We start from the raw sequence: 21,719 nt of genomic DNA, 5'->3' as shown, positions 1-21,719 counted from the left end.
GACGTAGCAGCCCTCGACGGTCCAGGAGTGCCTTTGTCACTCTCTTGGCCTTCCGCCCCACTCCCTGTCGGCTGATTACACGGCGTGGAAGCAGCTTGAGATGAGTCTTTTACCTATAACGAGGCCTAAAGCTTTTCCGGGAATGCTCTCTAGGCTACCGCTGTTACTTTCAGACCAGTCCCGCCCGAGGATTACGGGAAACGGAGGATCCGGGTGCACCGCTACGGTGAGTTTTCGAAGGGTTCCTCCGAGACATACGTAACACCGGGCGGTTTTGTATGTGCGGATATCTCCGTGTATACATTTTAGGCTGGTCTTTCTTTTAGTCCACTGTTGCGGTAGAACAAATCGGCGAGCAACGACAGACACGTTACTGCCGGAATCAAACAGGGCTGTTACGTTATGTTCGTTAATGAGAAGCTCCCCCGTATGGTTGTCTGCCAGGGGATTGCTAAGGGCACACAAACAACACTGCCGCTGACCCCTACGGTCCGCCTTGTTCCCCGACAGGTCGTAGGCCAGACGGTCCGGCGACTTCGGAACAGGCTCTGGAGTGCGTGGTAGGGACTGCCTGAGTGGGACATAGCTCCCGGGTAGTCCACGAAGCGGTTGTTCTGCCCTACCAGGTTTCTCAACCGGCCTCGGGGTCTTTAGGAGCTGTAGGAGCTCCTGCATGGAATGAAATTCGCCCCAGGCCGGCTGGGCAAAATCCTGGGGTAGGTGCTGTAATAGCAAAAAACAGGTAACCTGCTGCACAATTTGTAGCGGGGTCAATTCGAATGGCCGTAGCCACTGACCCACCTGCTGCCAGACAGCCATAGCCTGCTCTGTGAGCCCTCTACTTGGGTTAAACTCTCAGGTTTGTATTTTCTTTACCTGCTGGCCTGGGGTCAACCCATCGCTATCAGGGACCTTGGTCCCGATGGGCGGCTCGGCTCTCCTGCAGAGGAGAGCATACTGAGCCTCTTGTGTGTCCTCCCCAGAAACCAGCCCACGCCTGTGGGTCCCCTCCACCTTCTCCACAAGATGGGGCTTCAGCCCAGGGTTGCCCTCGTGGAGCAGAGCCTGCACCGGGTCCTTCCTGACCCCCTTGCGCACTCCCCGCCCAGAAACTCGGCCCCGGTACTTTCCCACCTGGTTCCTTCTAGGGTCGTGTCCCGGGTTCTTCAGGGACATCATCCTGCCGACTACGCCACTGTAAGAAGAAGAGACATGAGGCATGGCAAGGTTTGGGGCAGCCACCCATTTAATTCGGTTTCCTGGCTGCAAAAGTAATCGGTTCATAAGAGTCAAGTTTACTCAACAGAGTCCAATACAGAACTGCCTGCCAGAGCAAAGACAGGAGGCTTTATAGGCCGGAGGGCAGAAGTGATGTTGTCCTTGGTGCCAGAACCGGAAGTGATGTCGTCCTCGGGGCGGGGACCGGAAGTGATGTGTCCCGCTTCGAGGTGTCGGCTCCTGATGGGAATTCCTGGGAAAGACCTGTAGAGAACTCAGAAAGAGCGTTAGCGTACTGGCAGATGTATAATCAGTCCTCTCTAAGCCCTTCAGCTGCCTCCCATGCACACGTGTGTGACAATATTTAAGTTTTGACTTTATATATTCCAGCGCTTACTTTATATATTCCGAAATATTCCAACGCCGTCTTTATATACTCAGGTTTTGACTTTATATATTTGGGAATGACTTTAGGCTATATATTCAAGTTTTGACTTTATATATTCCAGCGCTGACTTTATATATTCAAGTTTTGACTTTATATATTCAGAAACAAGTATTGACTTTATATATACCGACGCTGACTTTATATATTAAAGGTTTGACTTTATTTATTCCGACAATGACTTTATTTAATCAAGTTTTGACTTTATATATTTGCGTATGACATTATATATACAAGTTTTGACTTTATACAGTTAAATGTAGTCATCATTGCATAACTTTTTCTTTACCATAGAAATTTAAAGACTAAATTCAACTTCCATTCCTAACAAAGATATTTCTGGCGACTAAATAGAAGCTACTTATATCCAAATTTGAGCTATTGAGCTGTCGCCTGCCTGCCTGAATAAATCACCCTTGCTCTTACTTTTTTACCGTTTATTTAATCATGGCTAGTGGCGGAAAAATCATAAAATGGAAGGAGGATTACACTGAGTATGGCTTTACCAAAACAATTATTGATGACGAATCGATTATTTATAAAGCTTCAATTGGTGATCTGTTTTTCTGTGTTAGCCTCATATTTTTTCATACTTCTTCTCAAACCAAGGGGGTGCGAGGGTAAAATGAATCGGGAAGAGCTGATCAATGTAATCGGTGTACCAGGAAATCATGCATTGACAGAAGTTCCCCTTTGCTTGTGATTAAATGCGTGATTTTTTAATGCGTTATGGAGCACATGCATCAAAGCTTCTCGGCTGTGCTTGTGCTAAGAAAAGGAAACATTTTAAAAATAACACGATTGTCAATGTAACCTTTTGGAAGTAGTGCCTGGAGGATTCAGTGTGGAGAAACTCTAGACACAGCGTTTGTATTAACTTGTGGATTTTTCTGTGAGTATTTGGTGGCAGCGTCACAAAGTCGTAACACTGCGTAGCTGCGGAGCGCAGCTCTGAGCGAAATGAGGTGAATGGGAGGGAGATGATGACGTGACTCCCCCCTTTAACTGTCAACCCCCACAAACACAGTCTCTCGGAATTTGCATAAGCACAGCCCCTCACCTGCAATTTTAACTTAGTTACAAAGTGAACAAAACTCTCGTTTATATCCTGCGTCCTCTCATTAAACTTGTATTCCGCATTACCCGTGAGCATGACAAACGCCAGCAGCAGCCTGTCTATGAACTTAATTTAAACTTTAGGTTTACACCGTGCTTTGTTTCCGAAGTAGCAGCACTCATGAATATGGTTGTATATGTCACTCGCTCAATTCTTATTGTTTCGCTGCCTTCTGAATTATATAATGCATGTTTTCTTCAGCGCTTTTTGGAGCTCTTCCTGGTTTTCTACGTACTGTGTTGACAGTCAGTTCACGTGATTACGTGGGAGGCGTGATGATGTCACACGAAACTCCGCCCCCACGGCTTTCAAGCTCAACTTCATTACAGTATATGTAGAAAAATAGCTTCCAGTTATGACCATTACGCGTAGAATTTCGAAATGAAACCTGCCCAACTTTTGTAAGTAAGCTGTTAGGAATGAGCCTGCCAAATTTCAGCCTTCTACCTGCACGGGAAGTTGGAGAATTAGTGATGAGTGAGTGAGTGAGTGAGGGCTTTGCCTTTTATTAGTATATATATATATATATATATATATATATATATATATATATATATATATATATGTGTGTTCTGATGTATACATATATACATGCAGTATATATACAGTGGAACCTCGGTTCATGACCATAATTGTTCCAAAACTCTGGTCGTAAACCGATTTGTTCGTGAACTGAAGTAATTTCCCGATAGGATTGTATGTAAATACAATTAATCCGTTACAGACCATACGAACTGTAAGTAAATATATATATTTTTTAAGATTTTTAAGCACAAATACAGTTAATTATACCATAGAATGCACAGCTTAATAGTAAACTAAATGTAAAAACATTGAATAACACTGAGAAAACCAACACTGCAAGAGTTTGCGCTACAGCCTTCTGAACGCTAAGCTAAAACACTTTTTTTAATGAGTTTCAAGCACAGGGAAAAAACTAACATTTGAAAAATCCGTAATTTAAAGTAATATTGCATGCTACGAACCAATCGCTGTAAACAGAAGTGAAGTGGAGGTTTAAATCCAATAGAAAACAGTCTTTATTAAATACAATGAGGTTAAAACAATATTTGGATCTGTCTCTTTAAAAACAAGCCTGGTGCATTCTTTAACTGCATTCTTGGCATTATGCGTCCAGCCGTCTCTCTCTCGTGTGTGTCTCTCTCTCTCGAGTGTGTGTGTGTGTGTGTCCCTCTCTCTCTCTCTCTCTCGCCTGTGTGTGTGTCGCTCTTTCTCTCTCTTTCGCTCGCTGCACAGGGAATGCACAGGGAGAGACTGAACACGTGCGGAAATCATCGGCGCAAACCGAAAGGGAAACTGGCTTGTTTGTATACCGAGTCTGTGGTCGTGAACAGATGCAAAAGTTTGGTGAACTTTTTGGTCGTAAATCGATTTGTATGTGTTCTAAGACGTGCGTGAACCGAGGTTCCACTGTATATTGTAGAAGATCTGCCCGGACACAGACAGACACTGAGGCTCACGATGTCCAAAACCACACACGTTTATTTCTCCTTTGCAAAACAGCACAAATACAGTGCAAAAACCAGCAGAATACTCAGTCCTTCTTTTCTTCTGCCGCCTCCACTCCTCTCACGCAAGCTCTGTCCACTGCCACCCAACTCCAGCTCCCCGAATGGAGTGAGGCGGCCTCTTTTATACAGCACCTGGAAGTGCTCCAGGTGCTCCCCAATTAACACCCGGCAGCACTTCTGGGTATGGTGGAAGTGCTGCATGCCCAGACTCAGGAGCTGTCCCGACGCCCCCTGGTGGTGGCCACGTCCCCCTACAGGGTTGAGCTTTTAAGTTCTGTGGCCCCCCATGCAATCCAGAAAGGCTGCCCTCTTGCGTTATGGGGAAGACACTGCTTCTCTCCCGTTCCTTCCCTTCTCCCAGCATCCCAGTGGGGCAAGGTCCCCAAACGCATATCAAAATATATATTTTTAAGCATTTCAGTACTCTCAGTTTACTTCATAATTAGCATTACAAAGAATAACACATTTGTACTTTATTACTTTGTGAAATATTCCTTGTTTGTATCTTAAAGCATGTTAAACCTAGTATCAGACAGTTAGACATCAAATGCAATTCTATATCTTTCAGAAGAAGTATATTCTTCTTGTATGTTTTTTGTCCCCTTAGTCACTTGATCTCAAGCCTGAATACACATCTGTAATATTATAGCAAATCTGTAATTACCTTTGTTTATTACCTTTCTATTATTAGTTGAATTGGAAAATACTGAAACTTGTACCCTGGGCTCTTCAACAACCCCAATTCCAATGAAGTTGGGACGGTGTGTAAAACGTAAATAAAAACACAATACAATGATTTGCAAATCCTTTGTAACCTATATTCAATTGAATATTCTAAGAAGAAAAGATATCTAATGTTCAAACTGATAAACTTTATTGTGGTTTTGCAAATCTTCACTCATTTTGAATTTGATGCCTGCAACACGTTCCAAAAAAGCTGGGACAGGGGCAGCAAAAGACTGGGAAAGTTGAGGAATGTTCAAAAAACACCTGTTTTGAACATTCCACAGGTGAACAGGTTAATTGGAAACAGGTGTTTGTCATGATTTGGTATAAAAGGAGTATTCCCAAAAGGCTCAGTCATTCACAAGCAAGGATGGGGCGAGGTTCACCACTTTGTGAACAACTGCGTGGGCAAATAGTCCAGCAGTTTAAGAACAACGTTTCACAGCGTACAATGCAAGGAATCTAGGGATTTCATCATCTACTGTCCATGATATCATCAAAAGATTCAGATAATCTCCCAGATTTTCCTCATCTTGCACCCACATCCATGCTGGAAAAAATATTGCTCAATCTCAAGGACTTAGACACCATCTCTATAATATATAAAATCATTTTACAATCCCTCCCTTTCAAAGATCCAAAAGTTAACTGGGAAAAAGATCTCTCAATTAATATATCAGAAAAGGAGTGGAAAGTAGCAATGCAGAGAATTCATTTGAGTTCCATATGCGCAAAGCATACAATTATACAACTCAAAATTATATATCGAGCACATCTGTCTCGACTAAAACTCTTCAAAATGTTTCCAGGGGAGGATCCAACCTGCGAACGCTGCAAACTAGTTCCAGCCTCACTGGGTCACATGTTCTGGGCCTGCACCAAATTAACATCATTCTGGACAAAAATTTTTAATTACCTTTCAGACAACCTTGGACTCACAATCCCTCCTAACCCATTAACAGCTGTGTTTGGGGTTCTTCCAGATGGGCTTAAAGTGGAGAAGGACAAACAAACTGTGATTGCATTCACTACACTTTTCACATGTAGACTTATCCTGATAAACTGGAAGAACCCAAACTCTCCTCTTTTAAGTCAGTGGGAAACTGATGTGTTATACTATTTGAAATTGGAAAAAATCAAATACTCAGTTAGAGGATCCGTACAGACTTTTTTCAAAACATGGCAGGATCTCATCAGTAATATTTTAAAATAATCTCATAAAGCACAGAGAATCTATTAATTTAGGTATGTTTACAGGTCTTAAATTTCATGCTGTTTGGCTTGCTCTCTCTCTTAGGTGGTGGGGATCGATTTGTTCTTAACTCAAATTTTCTTTATGTAAAACTTGATTGATTTGTATGGAATGCAATAAAATTAATAAAAAAAAAAAAAAAGATTCAGAGAATCTGGAGAAATCTCTGCACATAAGCGGCAAGGCCGAATGCCAACACTGGATGCCCATGACCTTCGATCCCTCAGGCGGCACTGCATTAAAAACTGGCATCATTCTGTAAAGGATATTACCATGTGGGCTCAGGAATACTTCAGAAAACCATTGTCAGTTAACAAGTTCGTCGCTACATCTACAAGTGCAAGTTAAAACTCTACCATGCAAAGAGAAAGCCATAAATCAACACCACCCAGAAACGCCGCCAGCTTCTTTGGGCCTGAGCTCATCTGAGATGGACTGATACAAAGTGGAAAAGTGTGCTGTGGTCTGATGAGTCCACATTTCAAATTGTTTTTGGAAATCATGGACGTCGTGTCCTCCGGGCCAAAGAGGAAAAGGACAATCCGGATTGTTATCAGTGCAAAGTTCAAAAGCCAGCATCTGTGATGGTATGAGGGTGTGTTAGTGCCCATGGCATGGGTAACTTGCACATCTTTGAAGGCACCATTAATGCTGAAAGGTACATACAGGTTTTGGAGCAACATATGCTGCCATCCAAGTGACATCTTTTTCAGGGACATCCCTGCTTATTTCAGCAGGACAATGCGAAGACACATTCTGCATGTGCTATAACAGCATGGCTTCATAGTAAAAGAGTGCGGGTACTAGACTGGCCTGCCTGCAGTCCAGACCTGTTTCCCATTGAAAATGTGTGGCGCATTATGAAGCACAAAATATAACAATGGAGACCCTGGACTGTTGAGCAACTGAAGTTGTACATCAAGCAAAAATGGGAAAGAATTCCACCTACACAGCTTCAACAATTAGTGTCCTAAGTTCCCAAACGCTTATTGAGTGTTCTTAAAAGGAAAGGTGGTAAACATACCCTGTCCCGGCTTTTTTGGAACGTGTTGTAGGCATCAAATTCAAAATGAGTGAAGATTTGCAAAACAACAATAAAGTTTATCAGTTTGAACATTAGATATCTTGTCTTCGTAGTGTATTCAATTGAATACAGGTTGAAAAGGATTTGCAAATCATTGTATTCTGTTTTTATTTACGTTTTACACAACATCCCAACTTCATTGGAATTGGGGTTGTATGATAGTTTGGATGCTCATTTATTAAATTATCATAAGCATGTAAACTATTATCAACTGTGTTTGTAACTGTCAAATGTTTGTTACATAATTACTATAATATACTTTATTTATAACCATTTATGAAATATGACTTTAAAGAAAAAATTTGAATAATTGATTTAAGCACAGCCCATTCTTAAAATTATTTGATAGTATTCTGTATGAAGGATATTAATGGAATAGGATTGTGGTCATTGTACTGCAAACCGAATCCCAGCTCAAACTGCAACATGTATGTAATACTTTGTTTGTTTCCTTTATAGCTAGCCAAGTTCCTTAGATAACATATTTTGGATGTAAAGGCAACAACTCATACAAAGAGCTTTCCAGTTAAACAGAGTGTTTAAAGATGTTGTTAGGTATATTTGGACATGGTATTGTTTCTATTCCAGTTTTTATTGTTCCTCAACCTTTCTCATATCTGTATGACAGATATGCCTGTTCAACAATGACTAAATTTGCATTAGCTCTTCAAAATCAACTCTTGCTTGTAGATCAATTCATACTTACTAGAACTACACCACTGATTCCCAAGACGTGTCTTTCTTATTCTTCTCTTTCCATTAACATTGAAAAACATCACAAGTGTTGTCAGTTTTCTTTGTCCACATATCCAGCTAATTCATGTCTACAGAGATTCCACTACACAAACAATATTATCTTGTGTGTGTTATACTGTGAGTGAACTACAATGTAGGCAGCCTTTCGCTTGACTGCTGCTGTCAAAGAAACTTGCATTTTAATAAATATCTTCACTAGTGAAAATATAAAAGCATTGGAGTATGTTTGAAATGTGCTGTATTTGAACAAGATGCTTAATCAGGCACACTAATGTCCATAACCAGCAACTTTACTTTTTTGTCAAGCTTGTTGAAAAGGTTATCTATTGTAGATTCTGACAAGCACATTACTGCCTTTCACAATGAAAAAACATCTATTACAATATCTATGTTGTAACTATGTTTTTTCCACCTTACTCTAGAGAATCCAATGTCAAGCTTGACATTTTTATTATTAATAAATAACATTCTCAAACCCAATTTCAGGGATGTGGAATTTGAATTTGTGCCAACAACATTGGGTGCAGGAAAGTAAACAGCCCTGGGTTTGAATCTCGTGGCCAATCAAAGCCCACAGCAAGTTTACATGTTCTTCCCATGTATGCGAGGGTTTTCCTTTGTATATTTTGGTTTTCCTTTCACATTCCTGAAGACTTGCATGTTAGGTGAACTGGTGATTCGAAATTGGCTCCTGTGGGAGTGGGAGTGCGAATGTGAGAGAATAGTCCCAAGCAATGGACTAGAGCCTTGTCTAGGACTGTTTCTTATCTTGAGCTGGGGCAGAGTCAGGCTGCTGAAAACCTTGAATTAGATTCAGTGGGTTGAAGAATGTCAGACACCCAAATTTGGGGTGTATTATAGGGTTTTGAAAATAAAAATAGGAAACATGCAGGGAAAACTAAATGTGTGACACCATTGCTAATACATGCTGTTTTTCTGTACTTAAAGAGGAGGAGAAACCTCAGGATAAGCCATGACTTCACTACTGATACAACAACTCAATCCCAGTCCCTTTCTGTCCCACCTGTACTTAAATCCTCATTCAACCAGAAGTCGGCATTTATTATTGCACAAACTTCTGTGTCAGATGGAGCTCCAACAACAGGAAGCCTTTCTTTCATGAGGCTACAGTGGCCAAAGCTTTCAATGCTCATTTGTTCTTTGGACTCCTACATTACACTGGGCCTCCTCCAGAACCCCAAACCTCTTTACCTCATTCTGATGGTGTCTTATCATTTTACAATAATATGTTAAAAAGAGAAAATCAAAGAAGATAGTGATGCAATTTTTTTTACAATAATTAATATTATGTTCTGTTAAACAATTAAATAAATAATTTAAACTGCAATTTCTTACAATGTCAGTAACAGAGAGTTTTCTCACCCATATATGCAGGAGATATCAATGACCACATCTATCACATCACAGCACAGTTCATAGGTCTGCATGTCCACTGGTGTGCTGTCTGTTGCAATGTAAATTTTACTGACAACATCAAAAAGGAATGCCTTCTCTATCCTAGAATTCTACAAAGACAGAAGAGAAAAGAAAAGAAAATGAGTCAAGTCATGAATCACAATATATATTGTATATATTAACCCAATATAAAAATGAAATAGGACAAGGCCTGTTGATAACCTCCATCCATTTTCTGAACCTATGTTTTTGTACCATTCTACAAAGTTAACAGTAGCCAAAGCCCACATCACCAGTATTAAAGGCAGGCTTGCCCAGCACTCACGTGTATCGCCTTGGGTAAAGACATCTGCAAAAAAGTACACTGGGTTTAGAATTAGGTTACAGTTTCAGTGCAGTACACACAGATTTCTGTGTCTGTGTGCATATTTTCTGAAACAAAAACTTTCCTCCAGCATTCTAGTGTAGGAATGTATCATCCCATGGACTGACAACCACATCAGTCATGGTTCCTGCTTAGGACCTCATGGTGCTCTAGCTCTTTGAAATCTTCAAATTAGGTTAAGCAGTGTCAGGAAATGGATGGTGGGATAAAACACTCAATAAATATTTCTCAAATGGATAAACTACAGTATATAACCAAAAACTAATAGTACTGAAAAACTGCACCACTTTTACTTGAAATAGAAAATAGTTTGTGCTCATTTCCTTGTGTTCAATTAATAGATGACAACTGACAAGTACTGATTTATGAGGAATTTCTTTAAATGAATGCAGTTATCTGATTAAGAAATATTAAGAAGCTGTTTAAGAAGACAAATGACAATGAAAAATGTAAACATTTCTTTTCAAGGAGTAAAATATTAAAGAGGCCTTGAAGTATGAAGTCAATCTAGAAAGAAACACCTGTTCCAAATGCGAAAACATTGCAGTCCAAAAGGAAACACCTGGTACAAAACTTAAAATGTTTTTTTTTTATAAAACAAAACAAGTGTTCTGATATATTTTTCAGAGTGCCAATAAAGAGGGCAGTTTGAAAACAAGCTGCTTTCTAAAAAGAATTGTGTTCATTTTAAAGGTCTGCTCCACATAAACATGGTACATTCTTTTAATTTCATAGAATGATGTTTAGACAGAGTAACATATTTTTATCTGCACTCTCTAAAGATAAAATTTTGGATATGAAGTATTTCCTCAACAGATTGGCTCAGTTTCCCGAAAAAAAGTACCTTGAACTTATACAGGTTTTCAGCTAGCACCAAGGAACACATGGAACCCTTAATATAACATTCCTAAATCTGCCTAATTTAATTTAGGGTTATGAGGGCTAATTCCAATAGCACTGAGTGGAAGGCATAAAACAGCTCTGGACAGGCCATCAATCCATTACAGAACTCACTCATGCACACACACCACATTCACACTCAGGCCAGTTTGGAATGACCACTTAACCTAATACCCGCATCTTTGGGAATATGAAAAGAAAATCAGAGTGCCTAGTAGGTGATCTATGCAAATACAATGAGAACGTGTTAACTTCATGTGGGGCATATTTTAATCCCGGTACACTGGATCTGTGCAGCAGGACTTCTAAACCAATGTGCCGGGCGGACAGAGCCCACCTAAACCTACATTTTTACATTTATATTACCTTTCTATATGTGGAATCAGTGCCAAATTAAATGCCTTTACAGAGGCAGAGGTGATGGTCACTCATACCATGTATTCAAGATATAAATACTGCTTTAAACACTTACTTTGCTTGTTCAAATACATTTTTATGCAATACTTGTACGTATTACAGGCCAGGCTGTTGGCAACATTCCGTTTTGACTTCAGTTACAGACTAGTTTACTGTACTGATTTAACCCAACTTGCATATTTTGTATATTTTCTTCTTTCATTAGTCCAACAGCTGCTCCTGATAGCAAAATGAATTCTCAATACAGGTTAGTCAAATGCTGGTTCAGGAGCACATATACTGTATAAACTCCTAATACACCAGCTCATTTCTCTTGCTGCTTAAGTTAATTAAAAAGAGCACCACTTACCTAGAAATGGATTTAAGAGAAAATTAGCTATGTGGTCTCTGTAAGCAGAGTGAACAAATATATACTTGGTATTTATAGTATGGTTTACAAACACCACCCGATGGCTGCTGTGGAAGTTGACCCGGACACAGACAGGCGGACATGTTGTTCTCAACCACCACACGTTTATTTACAAAGTACAATATTTACAGTATTTAAATTGGTCACACAGACCCCAGTAATGGTCACTAAGACCCAGTCACATGCACAAAATCCCCCCCAAAACTCAGTCCTGGCCACAATGCCTGTCTTCGGGCCGCCTCCACAGCTCTCCTGAGCTTCGTCCTTCCTCCTCCCGACTCCAAAGGGAGACGGCCACTTTTATATATGACCCGGATGAGCCCCAGGTGTTCCCGGCATTCCTCCTCTAGCCACGCCCCAGTGTGGTGGAAGTGCCGGCTGTCCTCCCTAATTCTCTAATTCTTCCCCCCAGCACTTCCTGGTGTGGCGGAAGTGCTGAGTTAACAGGTCCCCAAGGCATTGGGGCGCCTCCTGGCGGTGACCACGGGCCCCTACAGGGTGGAGCTTCCATGCCCTGTACCCATGGCCCCCAAAGCAACCAGGAAGGCGACACCCACGTGATCCAGGGTGGGCGCAGACCCACATCCGGTCCCTCATGGCGTCCCGGCTGGGTCATGGCCCCTGGCATCCCTGACACTGCATTATTTGCACAATATAATGATGTAATATATCACTGACTGAATAATTTATTGTCAAAGTTCCAGACCTATTCTCTATTGTGGTCCAAAGCAACCAACAATTTTACCTTGGGACTTAAAAAATATGTTATCCTTAAAAAAAACTGAATTACAATTAGTCATAAGCCCTCAACAACCAACAACTAGCAATAGCACTTCAATTGATGGTGTTTTACATCATTTGAATTGGAATCTGCTGTCCATGCACAATTCTAACTTCATTACATTGTAAAATACTTTAAAATGCATGTATTTAATGTAGAACTAACACATGTAATCACATTCTGTTGAAACTGTTTTTTAATATGACTCACGTTTACAAAAAAATGTCATAAACAAAAATGTGATAGATGTTTCTTTGAAAAAAAAGTTCTTTAAAAAAAACTTTCAAATCGGTTGGCTAAATCCCCAAACGTACCAGAATGTTAGGCCATGTGTACATTTTCTATTTTTTCAAAAACATGCCTCAAAACTATGTGCTGCTTGACTGACGTTATACTTAATGTTCAGATAATTTGATAGTTTAGGTTTCACTATATATTCTGATGGTTTGTGAATGACAATGACTGACTGCCATATACAATGAAATCTAGATAAACCTGTACTCTCAGTAAGTCATCGAAAAACGTTTTGAAAAAGCAGGAATTTTTAACATAATTATTTATAGGAGCAACCTGAGGTGGAAATAACTTGCATGAGTGATAAAGATCATTTAGGTCCTGACAATCCAGATAAAAGAAAACTTTGTAAATCAAGAGATTTAGTCTATAGTGGAAAAAATGTGGCCACCGCAAGTCTGGAAACTCTTCATCTTTATGCAATAACAGAAGAATCCTCTTTAATAAAAGCCCTTTGTGCGTCCAGGTGTCCGTGTGTGTGTCTTCTGGTGAAGTGCGCATGCGCGGGGCCGCGCATCGCATCGTGCCCCGCCCATGCACACAGCACCGTGGACACACACACACACTGGAAGCTGGGCACACAGTGAATGGCCTTGCCGCTGCAGCGCATGATAAGCAAATAAAAGACATCATTGCTGGGGAGAGTGCTGATTAGGTAGTCGTGGCCGCGCACACAAAATCCGTTGCTGGGGAGATGCCATACATACAATAATCAGCTACACGCCAGCACAGATTAAAATACTTGCTGGGGAGACGCCACACATTAAATCAGTTGTTGGGGACACTCTGCCGATTGCCCAATGTTGTGACAGAAAATTAAAGTCATATTACGGACAACAAAGCCAGTATTACTGTCAGAGAAAATTACAGGCATTTTACAGAAATACAAAGTCACACAATACACTGTCGCATATTACAGCCACATACAAGCCAGTATTACTGTAACAGAAAATATTGCGGACATATCTACTAACAACATGCCACCCAAAAAAAAAGGTCACGTCAAGTAGGACAAAACACAGATAATCAAATCTGTGAAATAGAGAAAATGATATTACAAAAACCACATGGCCAGTATACTGTATTTATACTGCTTCTGTTACAGACATACTGTGCTTCTGTTAATACTGAATATGACAGCTCTGTGACTTTCCAGACCTGTAACAAAAATGATCTGGACTCAGTTACTGACTGCAGATTTTGGCAGGTGCTGTAGTAATAAAATAATGATGACACTTTTGAAAAGGGAAAATAAAGGGTACCTGGAGAAAAACCTACAGTACACAAACAGACAGTGATGAGACCACAAATTCAGCTGTACCTATAAACATCACAAAATAATATAATCTAGGATCATCTGGTCAGAGTTTTTATAAAGTTAACATACAGTAACATAAAATTCTCAGAATAAACAACACTTATTACAGATTTGTCCAAAGTAAAAGGTGCAACTATAAACATTAACTGACAACCAAGTACTTGTTATGCAATATTTAGATCCTCACAAAAATTTATGTTTAAAGCAGGTTACATTTGCGGATGAGATACACCAAATAGAATGGTAAAAAATCTAAAATCAAATAAGTAAATGTAAGGTATAACAAGATCTGAATACACAATGGGAAGTTTAAAACTTGAAAGTATACCTTATGAGAAGAAAAAACAGTAGGAATGTAGTCTTCACTGTCTACAGTATATACAGACAGTGGAAAGAAAGGATTAAGACGGCTAATAGGATGTTAGGTTATGCTTAAGACTGTAACACACTAGGCCTCAACTAGAGTACTGTGTGCAGTTTTCATCTCCATTTTACAAAAGGACAAAGCTGTGTTAAGGAATGTCTCTTACAATCCAACGCTGTTACTAGTTTGGCTAGAGCCACTAATTAGTCCAATATGAGTTGCAACAAGTCTGTTTTCCTTTGAAAATACTGAACATCTACAGTATTACCATTACAAACAAGAATTAGCTCTTGCTCTTCATAACCCTCTGCAGAAGATGGAGGATATATAACATAAATGGATAGACTCTAGAATTTCAACTCTTAGCAATAACTTTTTAAATTGAGAAATTGTTAAATAAACAAAACCAATAAAATATTATGTGTATATATATATACACACACATATTGACAGACAAAAAAGAATTTTTGAAATTGTTGCAGATTTATTAAAAAATACAAACTGAAATATCACATGGTCCCAAGTATTCAGACCCTTTGCTCAGTATTTAGTAGAAGCACCCTTTTGAGCTAATACAGCCATGAGTCTTCTTGGGAAAGATGCAACAAGTTTAAAACACCTTGATTTGGGGATCCTCTGCCATTCCTCCTTGCAGATCCTCTCCAGTTCTGTCAGGTTGGATGGTAAACGTTGGTGGACAGCCATTTTTAGGTCTCTCCAGAGATGCTCAATTGGGTTAAAATCAGGGCTCTGGCTGGGCCATTCAAGAACAGTCACAGAGTTGTTGTGAAGCCACTCCTTCGTTATTTTAGCTGTGTGCTTAGGGTCATTGTCTTGTTGGAAGGTAAACCTTCAGCCCAGTCTGAGGTCCTTAGCACTCTGGAGAAGGTTTTTGTCCAGGATATCCCTGTACTTGGCCGCATTCATCTTTCCCTCGATTGCAACCAGCCCTCCTGTCCCTGCAGCTGAAAAACACACCGACAGCATGATGCTGCCACCGCCATGCTTCACTGTGGGGACTGTATTGGACAAGTGATGAGCAGTGCCTGGTTGTCTCCACACATACCGCTTAGAATTAAGGCCAAAAAGTTCTATCTTGGTCTCATCAGACCAGAGAATCTTATTTCTCACCATCTCAGAGTCCTTCAAGTGTCTTTTAGCAAACTCCATGTGGGCTGTCATGTGTCTTGCACTGAGGAGAGGCTTCCGACAGGCCACTCTGCCATAAAGCCCTGACTGGTGGAGGGCTGTAGTGATGGTTGACTTTCTACAACTTTCTCCCATCTCCTGACTGCATCTCTGGAGCTCAGCCAAAGTGATCTTTGGGTTCTTCTTTACCTCTCTTACCAAGGCTCTTCTCCCCCGGTAGCTCAGCTTGGCCGGACGGCCAGCTCTAGGAAGGGTTCTGGTCGTCCCAAACGTCTTCCATTTAGGGATTATGGAGGCCACTGTGCTCTTGGGAATCTTAAGTGCAGCAGAAATTTTTTTGTAACCTTGGCCAGATCTGTGCCTTGCCACAATTCTGTCTCTGAGCTCTTCAGGTAGTTCTTTTGACCTCATGGTTCTCATTTGCTCTGACATGCATTGTGTGTGGTGTGTGGCTTTCCTAATCAAGTCCAATCAGTATAATCAAACACAGCTGGACTCAAATAAAGGTGATCTCAAGGATGATCAGAAGAAATGGAAAGCACCTGAGTTAAATATATGAGTGTCACAGCAAAGGGTCTGAATACTTAGGACCATGTGATATTTCAGTTTTTCTTTTTTAATAAATCTGCAACAATTTCAAAAATTCTTTTTTTTGTCTGTCAATATGGGGTGCTGTGTACATTAATGAGGAAAAAAATTAATTTAAATGATTTTAACAAATGGCTGCAATATAACAAAGAGTGAAAAATTGAAGGGGGTCTGAATACTTTCCGTACCCATTATATATATATATATATATATATATATATATATATATATATATATATATATATATATATATATATATATATATATATATATACACACACACAACGATACCATGAGATACGAGTTTAATTCACTCTGTGACCGTGCTTGTCAGTCAAAATGCTCGTGTCTTAAATCAATTTTCCTCATTAAAATTAATTGAAATGAGATTAATTTGGCCAGCCCCCAAAAAACCACTCCAATTTTTTGTTAAATGTTTTCAACATAAGAGAAATGTATTTATAATGAACAAATATTGTATACAAACAAAATAAAACCTAATACATAAAACAGAATCTAAAGAAATAGACAGATGTTGGAGGCGCCAATTAGCGTATTGTATTATTTTTTTCTTTCATTTCCCTTTTGCTTAATTTCATTTTCTTCTTCACCATGCTTTAGTCACTTTCATTTGCAGGGTGTTTCAATAGAAACCTGTCCAAGGAGCTTTGTTTCTTCCTCCCCTTTAGAATGTTTCTGAAATGAGTTAGGCAAGTGTCATTAAATAGCGCCGCTGCACGACCAGTTGCGACTTTTTCAGGGTGTTTCTTTTCAATAAAGTCCGAAACTTTTTCCCACATTGCCAACACTTCCTTTATCTCACTTGAAGAGATAACCTTCTCCACCTCTGACTCCTCTGCAATACCAATCTCCTATAGAACCTCTGTATATTGCTGTGTCTGTAGTTCCATCAACTCCTCCGTCGCCAGTTCCTCGGAATGTGCGGCGACAAGCTCTTTGATGGCTCATATTTAGAATTTTGGCTCGTAACTCAAGGCAAAAAAATAGACCTAGTGACGGCTCATATCTCAAAAAACTCATACGTTGGGGCACTCATATATATATCTCTATTATAAAAAAAATCCTGGAGAGAAACAGTAGGGTGACGGTACATGATCTTCACGGTAAGCTCATGGAAGACACTTAAAAGACCCAAGAGACTAGAGAGATTGGCCATGGAGTGTCTCGCAGGGACCTTAAACATGAGAATTTGTGCCAAGACATTGACCCAGGACCGTCTCACAATGACGCAGAACATGAGATTCTTGCAAGACACGTCCTACTTACAAATAAATAAGAGCAAGGGCAGCCAGCTGCACACTCAGTCGTGTTTTGACTTTGAGCACACATAGATTCAGGGCTCTCAGCACATATAAAGCGTATAAATAAAACGTAGACGACTAAGCGAAGAAGAAAGCAGTGCGGAGAAAAGAGAAGCAAAAGCGTTGGAGAGACAAAAAAGAAAAAGAATAATCTAGGTGCAAATTCAGAAAATAAGGAAAGTAATTATCAGCCCGGAACAAGTGGAACTGAAAAAAAAAGCACGTCCAATCAGGACGTTTGCCCTATACACATGCAGAGCAGGTTAGAGATTATGAAAGCAGTGGAATTCGAAAGGCTCAAAAAAAAAAAAAAAACCCATGTGGAGAAAGTTGAAGAATATGCAAGTAGGAAAATTACAAAGTATAAAAAAAAAGAAAGTAAAGATCGCAGGAACGCAAACAAATGGAATTATTACTCAAAAAAGGGAAAAGAATCACCACGGACCAGGTGTCATTAAAAAAAAACACTAATAAAGCGAGTTCCGAAATAAAAGACAGAGTAGAAAACAAAGTAAAACGTCATAAAAAGGTTAAAAAACAAGGGGGCCAAACACATGCAGAGCAGGTTAGAGATAATGAAAACTGGAATTCAAAAGACTCCAAAAAAAAAAAGGTAGGCGTGAAACACATGCAGAGCAAGATACAGAATATGAAAGCAGAAAAAAACGACAGTGTCAAAAAAAAGAAAGTAAACATCGCATTAGCGCAAAGAAAGACAAATTATTACTCTGAGAAATAATGAAAAGGCGAATAGAGATTGAATATATGGACATAGGTGATATGCTAGAAGTATGTAAATATTGTAAGGCTTTGAAGTTTAAAGTGAAGAGAATTTCAAAAACGGAGTTTACCTCACATGCATTTATTGGTTACTTTGCAAAAAAATTATTAACTGCTGATGATTTAGATCGTTTTGTCTGTGCTGAAATTCTAAACAGAGAAAGCTATCCTGAATTATGGTACAAAGTCATTAAACACGTCTCACTGACCTCATTAAAAGATTCAGCACGTTGGAACTCGAAAGATTCCAAATACTGTTTTTACAGAAGTTCTGAAATAAAAATGAAACTAATGAAATAGCAACAATTCAAAGAAAAGAAAATCTTACAAGTGTGTAAGCGAAGCGAGCAGGGGGCAAACCCCATAATACTGCTCAAAAAATTAAAGGAACACTTTTTAATCAGAGTATAGCATCAAGCCAGTGAAACTTCTGGGATATTGATCTGGTCAGTTAAGTTAGTCTTGCATTTGGCTACGGTCAGCGTCACTACTGATAGCATGAGGCGATACCTGACCAGGTAGTACAACTTCTCAAGGATGGCACATCAATATGTACCATTGCCATAAGGTTTGCTGTGGCTCCCAGCACAGTCTCAAGGGCATGGAGGAGATACCAGGAAACAGGCAGTTACTCAAGGAGAGCTGGACAGGGCAGTAGAAGGTCCTTAATCCATTAGCAGGACTGGTATCTGCTCTTTTGGGCAAGGAGGATCAGGATGAACACTGCCAGAGCCCTACAAAATGACCTCCAGCAGGCTACTGGTGTGAATGTCTCTGACCAAACAATCAGAAACAGACTTCATGATGGTGGCCTGAGGATCCAACGTCCTCTAGTGGGCCCTGTGCTCACTGCCTGACACCGTGGTGCTCGATTGGCATTTGCCATAGAATACCAAAATTGGCAGGTCCACCATTGGTGCCCTGTGCTTTTCACAGATGAGAGCAGGTTCACCCTGAGCACATGTGACAGACATGAAAGGGTCTGGAGAAGCCGTGGAGAACGTTATGCTGCCTGTAACATTGTTCAGCATGACCGGCTTGGTGGTGTGTCAGTGATGGTCTGGGGAGGCATATCCATGGAGGGACGCACAGACCTTTACAGGCTAGACAACAGCATCTTGACTGCCATTAGGTATCAGGATAAAATCCTTGGACCCATTGTCAGACCCTATGCTGGTGCAGTTGGTCCTGGGTTCCTTCTGGTGCACAACAATGCCTGGCCTCATGGGTGAGAATATGCAGACAGTTCCTGGAGGATGAAGGAACGGATACCATTGACCGGCCCCAACACTTGCCTGACCTAAATCCAATAGAACACCTCTGGAACATTATGTTTCGGTTCATTCGACACCGGCAGGTTTCACCTCATACTGTCCAGGAGCTCAGTGATGCCCTGGTCCAGATGTGGGAGGAAATTCCCTAGGATACCATCCGTTGCCTCATTAGGAGCAAGCCCTGACATTGTCAGGCATGCATACAAGCACGTGGGGGCCATACAAACTACTGAGTACGATTTTCAGTTGCTGCAATGAAATTCCGGCAAAATGGACTAGCCTGCCCCATCATTTTTTCACTTTGATTTTCGAGGTGTCTTTGAATTCAGTCTCTGTAGGTTGATAATTTTCATTTCTGTCAAACGATGTGGCATCCTTTTGTTCCTAATACATTACTCAGTCCATATCAGTACAGATATCCAGCAGGATTTTTTTCCCATTAACTATATATATATATATTTATATATATATATATATATATATAAACACACACACATAAATCAACTGCACAGTAAATGTATAATTCTCCATATTTTAATGCCTACATTAATACATTTTTCTTCAAATGCAAAGCAAAACAATTTTAGTTAAGTGATACATTTATATAACTGTAATCAAATTTAGATTTTTTTAGTACATAATACATTCTTTTCTAACATTGCATATTTTTAATCCATTTAGGTGCTTCAGTGTTTTTTTATTTTGAAAATAGGTCATTATGCGTGCAAGTGCAGTTAGTCCTAGTTGCTAAAATTTGAACTGACCTGTATTTATATATATCTAATTGAAGTGTAAAATTATAAACAATATAAGCAAAATTTCTTGAAAAAAATCAATATACACTGAGAATGAAATTGATTCCAGAGTGCAGAAATTTAAAAAAAAAACAGTAATGTCTGACATATTCATTTTAGACATTGTCAACTAATTTTACATTCCTTTGTGGATACATATTGTTAATGGAACAGTTTCTTAATGAACAACTAAATACATACCCAATACATTTTTGTTGGTTATTTATAATTACTGAGCTGATCCTGAAAGCTGATTTTAGCCAGGGGATGGCTAAATGTACAGTATTGTTTCTCAAAGGGAGTGTTACCAATAGAGGTCTTTGAAGAACTAATTTTATGCTTCTCTCATGGTTCTTCCACTAGCAACTCAAATTTTGTGCTCTGTCATCTGGTGTCAAGTATAGGTAAGCAATCCTTTCCACTTTTCTATTTTACTGTGTATGCAGGAAACTGAGGGGAAAATAACCAAATTACATTTGCTTAGATTTAATCTGTATTATTAGAAAAGCTTATGTTTGATAGTGTTACGCCTACAGAATTTAGACTATGTACAATATACTAGTCTCATTTTACTTTGCACAAAATAAACTGTGTTTAAACTGTGAGTTCCCACCTCTGCTCCATTTTAGTATACTAAAGTGAGCATTTTTATTTATTTGCTATTTAAAATAAGTACAAATTTTAAAGAGAAAGTAAATGGAAGAGCTCTTTTCCAAATAATATCCATGCTTTGATCAGTGATGCTTTACTTGTTGGACAATGCTTTCATTAGGGTTGATCATATCTGTATACAGATGCCTCATGGGTATTTGGGAATCACACAACCAGCTGCTGTCTTTGTGGAATTTGTTCCTTCTCCATGATTGTACATAATTTTACTCCTTTTTCATGCAGGTTAGGTTCATGGGCTCAATATGAGTGTGAGTGGTTGGGTCATGCAATTGATGGGCACTGTGTTCAGGGTTGATTCCTACCTTAGGCCCAGTACTTCTTGTGTAGGTCCAGCCTCCCATCACCCCAAGTACAATTTAGTGGATTTAAAATATTATGTTACTAGTACATATTTACATCTTAGATATGTAGTTCACTCTCCTTTGAAAGGCCAAAAGTTACTGCTCTTTGATATAAACCTCAAATCCCACTTGCTGAATTTCCTTCTGCATAGCTTGGAATGGTGGCTAACCATTGAATCAGGGTCAACAGGACTGAGTTGAGTTGGAGAACTTAGCCCAGCAACCTAAGATGAAGTAAGATACCATATTTAAAATAATTACAATAGGAAAGCAAATATGAAGTTTAGGTAGGAAAAAATGTATTGGGCAGAACTGAAGACAGAATACCAAGTAGGTTTCAGCAGCACAAGAAGACAGCTTAGGAAAAATAAAGATCTGGACAGTT

The 21,719-nt window shown here is 39.6% G+C and overlaps 1 protein-coding gene across 2 annotated transcripts in view; it reads right to left on the bottom strand.

Annotated features, from left to right (window-relative positions):
* The window catches only part of rragd (ras-related GTP binding D), a 104,726-nt gene that overhangs the window by 39,076 nt on the left and 43,931 nt on the right, over nt 1-21,719 (bottom strand). For both annotated transcript variants that reach the window (XM_039747992.1, XM_039747993.1), the window contains exon 5: nt 9,514-9,656. In XM_039747992.1, coding sequence (XP_039603926.1) covers nt 9,514-9,656 — 143 coding nt within the window. The remainder of the gene's footprint in view (nt 1-9,513; nt 9,657-21,719) is intronic.

The sequence above is a fragment of the Polypterus senegalus genome, chromosome 3 (assembly GCF_016835505.1).
Source record: "Polypterus senegalus isolate Bchr_013 chromosome 3, ASM1683550v1, whole genome shotgun sequence".
Classification (NCBI taxonomy): Eukaryota; Metazoa; Chordata; class Cladistia; order Polypteriformes; family Polypteridae; genus Polypterus; species Polypterus senegalus.
This window is presented reverse-complemented; position numbering and strand designations above follow the sequence as displayed.